The 4774-nt window shown below is 31.5% G+C and overlaps 1 protein-coding gene across 1 annotated transcript in view; it reads left to right on the top strand.

The window, feature by feature from the left end:
* The window catches only part of LOC106470936 (solute carrier organic anion transporter family member 5A1-like), a 90374-nt gene that overhangs the window by 51452 nt on the left and 34148 nt on the right, over window positions 1-4774 (top strand). Inside the window, exons 5-6 of the mRNA XM_013931514.2 lie at window positions 789-954; window positions 2455-2651. Of these exons, the coding sequence (XP_013786968.1) occupies window positions 789-954; window positions 2455-2651 (363 nt within the window). The remainder of the gene's footprint in view (window positions 1-788; window positions 955-2454; window positions 2652-4774) is intronic.

Raw genomic sequence — 4774 nt, 5'->3', positions numbered from 1 at the left:
TATATATATATATATATATACATATGTAATGTATGGTAACCAAAATGTGACTGTGTTTTACAAAATACTGGTCCACTAAAATAAAACCAAGACAGGTCACTTTGTAAAGGGCAGTTTTATTCTGTTGGATATGGTAAAATGAGTGCATGTGCACTGCATCATTGCAACTTCTGTAATGTTAGTCAGACATGGCTGAAAGGTCAATATAATAAAAATAATAAATATATATAGATGTATAATGTTATCAGGTTTAAGTTATTTAGACTAAACATTTGTGATTTGTTGTTATAATTTGTAGTCATTGTGGAAAAAAAAAAGAATTTATATCTATATCCTAATGTTTTATGGTGGTTACCAAATCCACACAGAGATACAATAGTGAAAATAACAGATAAAATATAAAGATTTTTCTAAAAAAAACGTTTGATAATTTTCTGGAGGTTATAGGGATTTATATGTGAAATGTGATAATTTTTTGATGCATAAAAGTATTTTTAATCTTAAAATTGAAATTACTTTGCACGTTGGATAGTCAACATTCGAAAAGACAAACATGCACGAGCAAATGATTACTTAAAAAACCTTGAAACATAATAAGAAATCTGATGTTTTGTGTATTAAAATCTTGTAATGTTTACTGTTAATTTGCAAAATTTTATGAAGATATGCCAACCATATTAAAAGTTTTAATATGAAAAACTATAAAGTGCAAATTGGGTTACGAGGTTGGTTCCTGGGACTGAGCTCATAATGAGAGAGTTAATTGGTTGTTGATAATAATTTTTCAGGAATCTTGGTGATGGGCATTGGGTCAGTTATTTTCTCTCTACCATATTTCCTTGGTCAGTCCGATTCATTTTCTCGTGGTAAGTTTGGGAGGAACTCATCTAGTAGCATGGATGAGAACACTTGCCAAGTGTCTTTACCAGTCCAGCCACACCATCTTGGAACAAGGTATGGTTAAAACTGTTTCCTACTATTGTCTGCTAGGTTTCTGTTTGATAATTGCTTGAAAACTGTGAGTGTTATTTTGATGTTAATTAAAGGTTCTGTTGTACAAAACATTTTAAATCAAAGATTTATGAAAAACTGGTTTTGGGATTGTTTTATTTGTTAATTCTGTTATATGTGACTAGCTGATAATTAATATACCTGATTAATTTTTTTAATACTTATAAGTTCCTTTCTTGGCCACTAATACAAACATTTTGATTGCAAGTGTTAGTTTTTTCCGTGTTTTTTAATTTGTAAGCCATCAGAAACATTTCCGAGACTGATATACACTTGAGTGTCATGGTAGTACGGGCATGGCTTGGCTCTGTGTTAGATCTAAGTAGATATGCTGCATTGTCAAGTGCTTTCTGAAAAATATAGATCATCAAATCTATGAGTGTACTCTCATCTACGTAAACAATAACCTCTTCAGAGTGTCAAAAGATTAGTAAGGCAAGAATTTCCTCTAGTGAAACCATGTTTTTAACATGATTTTAAACTTGGTTACATGATTTTGTAAATCATTTTTTATCAGAGTCAAAAACTTTTCCCCCCACTGATATAAAAAATAATAGGCTTATAATTAGTGGGCCAATTTTGTATCACCTCCTTTGGAAAGAGGAGTAACATTAGCCAATTTCCAATCTTCTGGCTTCTGCTCACTATTCAAGGATTTAGAGAAAATGGTAAGAAGTGGCTCACATATCCAATCCTTAACTTCTTTCAAAACTCTTAGGTAAATACTATCTGTCCCAGGAGTTTTATCATTCTTTAAACTTCTTGGTCATCTTGTTTCCATCTAGCAATTGTTCCAGATGAGGAATATTGCATAAATTGTCATTAGTAAGAAGTGAAGAAAATAGTAGAATTTAATAACCCAGCCATCCTGTAATCATCAAATATTAGCCGTCATGTATTATCTTTTAAAGGCCCTGCTTCTATCCCAACATATACTTTATCTTAATGTATTTAAAGAAGTTCTTACTATTAATCTTTACATTTTCAGCCACTTTTTTTTTTGCATATTATTTTGATTTCCTAATTTCCCATTTGACCAAATATTTTTATCTTCCGTTGTAAGGTGACCAGGTGTCATGTTTAAAGTTCAAGGTCATGTTCAGCTGTTAAAAGAAAGCATATTTTTGATTGCGTATGTTTTTAAGATTCTCATGACTTTTTGTTTCTGTTGAACAATGTAAGGTTGAAAGTGTCGTTGAGTTTGTGAGATTGTGAACCAACTTGTGCTAATGTATATTCAAGATTGTATTTTTGGTTTGTTACAAGCATCTATAATGTTAGATACCCAGAAATTCTTTAGTTTATTATTGTTTAGGGATTTTTTTTTTCATATTTACATTTAAGGATGTGTTTTTTGTTTATTTTTTGTCATTTGCTGTTTTTTTCCTTCAGCTAAATACTAGGCTATTAAACATATTGTTTATTTTATTCTTTTTTTTATAGCCATTTTGCTATACAACCACCGCCACCAGATATAAATTCACCATCGTGCATTGAAGGCAGTTCTTCCAATATGCTTTACATTTTGATATTCATGCTTTCTCAAATCCTGATTGGCTGTGGGGGTACTCCCATTTTTACTCTAGGGACCACATACATTGATGATCACGTAAGAAAAGAAAGTTCTTCCATGTACATTGGTGAGTTTCTAGTTATATATATATATATATGTGTGGAACTTATTTGTTTGTTTTCAATTACGTGCAAAGCTACTCAAGGACTTTCTACACTAGCTATCCCTAATCTTGAAGTGATAGGCTAGAGAGATGCCAACTACTCATCATCACCCACTGCCAACTGTTGGGCTACTCTTTATCAACGAATAGTGGGATTAACCATCACATTATAATAACCCCATGGCTGAAAAGTTGTGCGTGTTCAGTGATAGGATTGAATCCCGTGACCCACAAATTGTGAGTCAAATGCCATCTGAAATTTGGAGTGTATATTTTTCAATAAGAAATAATCTTGCAACTCAAAATTACGTAATTTGATCTATTTAATAATGCAAAAGTAATAAGTTTATGAAAAAGTTACTTTTCCTGGCTACTACTAAGATTTAGAATGCAAAGTATTAGCTGTATTATCTAATTATGTGTATTATGTTTTTGAGTCACAATTACAAGTAAAAGACAACACAAAACACCATACGTATACACTTACGTATTCTTAACATTGTTGTACAGTTGTTTTTTCATTGACAGGTTCTTTTAAATCAGCTGGGGAAAATAATACAAAGCCCAGTTCAGATAACAATGGAAAATTGGTTTTATTTCCTTTATGTATTTTTACAGGCTTGTACACTTTGTAACTTTTTGTAAGCCTATGTTTACAATTATGCTAAATGCACCACACTAAAGTAAAAATCAACTTACTTGTACAAAATAACTCAATATATGCAATAGCTACTGCAGATTCAAAAACATAAACACACTGACAGATTCACTGTACCAACTATAGAACAATTTTCTGTTTTCTTAATGCTTCATTATTTCACTGCAAGCTTACTTAACTAAGTAACTGGCTCACTTGTATTTATAATCTAATCTTTATTCTAAATGTTTTTAAAAGCCACTCATTCATTAATATTCCCAATATTCTAGAAATAATGTTATCTGAAAGTGATGTGTTCTCTAACTAAAACCTAAATTACAACATTAAAAATATAGTTTATAATTACATACTGGATAGTGCTATCAATTTTCAACCTGCCAAACATTAATTGACTCAATTCGATGGGACTCCGGAATTATTTGATGCCAATAAACTTAAGTTTTGCTTTTTGATCATGAACTACAAGGAATAGTGCTAGTAAATAAAGGTAATGTGTACAAAGATTTAAAAATTAAATCTCCAATTTATACCTAGTTATTTCTTGAATGTTACTTTAGTTATCTTGTAATGTTAGGTAGCAAGGAATGTAAAAGTTCACGTATCATCAAATATATATACTTATTTCGTGATTAAGTATATAAATATTTGTATGATTTAAATAAGAGATAAAAAAATAAAGTTGAAATCTCTCTTTTAATAGCCCCCTAGTAGCACAGTGGTATGTCTGTGGACTTACAACACTAGAATCCGAGTTTCGATACCCATGGTGGGCAGAGCACGGATAGCCCATTATGTAGCTTTGTGCTTAATTACAAACAAACTTTTTTAATCCTTGTGTAAGAATATTATAATTGTGGTTTTTTAACATGCCAAAGTGTAAGAAAAAAAAAGATTAATTTAATCATATTTTACTAGAGTGTGTTGCAAAGTTATTCACCCCTACCAATAATGTCACATTTTGTTGAAATACAAATAATATAAACATTTTTTCAGTGAACTTGTTTTTATTCAAAACTCTAATGATCAATCTTAACACTGTTCTGTGTCAAGGAGGTTGAATGTCGGCAAAACCTGCAAAGAAAATATATAAATTGAAATTTGCTGATTGCATAAGTATTCAGTCCCCTAAGTCAGTACATGGTGGAAGCATCTTGGCAGCAATTACTGCGGTGAATCTTTTTTTTGGATATGTCTCTACCAGCTTTGCACAATGGGGTGGTGTAATATTTGTCCATTCTTCCTGGAAAATTTCTCCAATTCCGACAAGTTTGTTGGGAGTCGCTGATGGACTTCAGTCTTCAAGTTTCTCCATAAACTTTCTATTGGATTCGAGTCAGGATTTTGACTGGGCCAATCCAGAACATTCACTATCTTCTTTTGAAACTACTCCAGTGTAGTTCGGCCTTGTGCTTCGGGTCATTGTCCTGCT

Source organism: Limulus polyphemus, unplaced genomic scaffold, assembly GCF_000517525.1.
Source record: "Limulus polyphemus unplaced genomic scaffold, Limulus_polyphemus-2.1.2 Scaffold4304, whole genome shotgun sequence".
In the NCBI taxonomy this organism is placed as follows: domain Eukaryota; kingdom Metazoa; phylum Arthropoda; class Merostomata; order Xiphosura; family Limulidae; genus Limulus; species Limulus polyphemus.
This window is presented reverse-complemented; position numbering and strand designations above follow the sequence as displayed.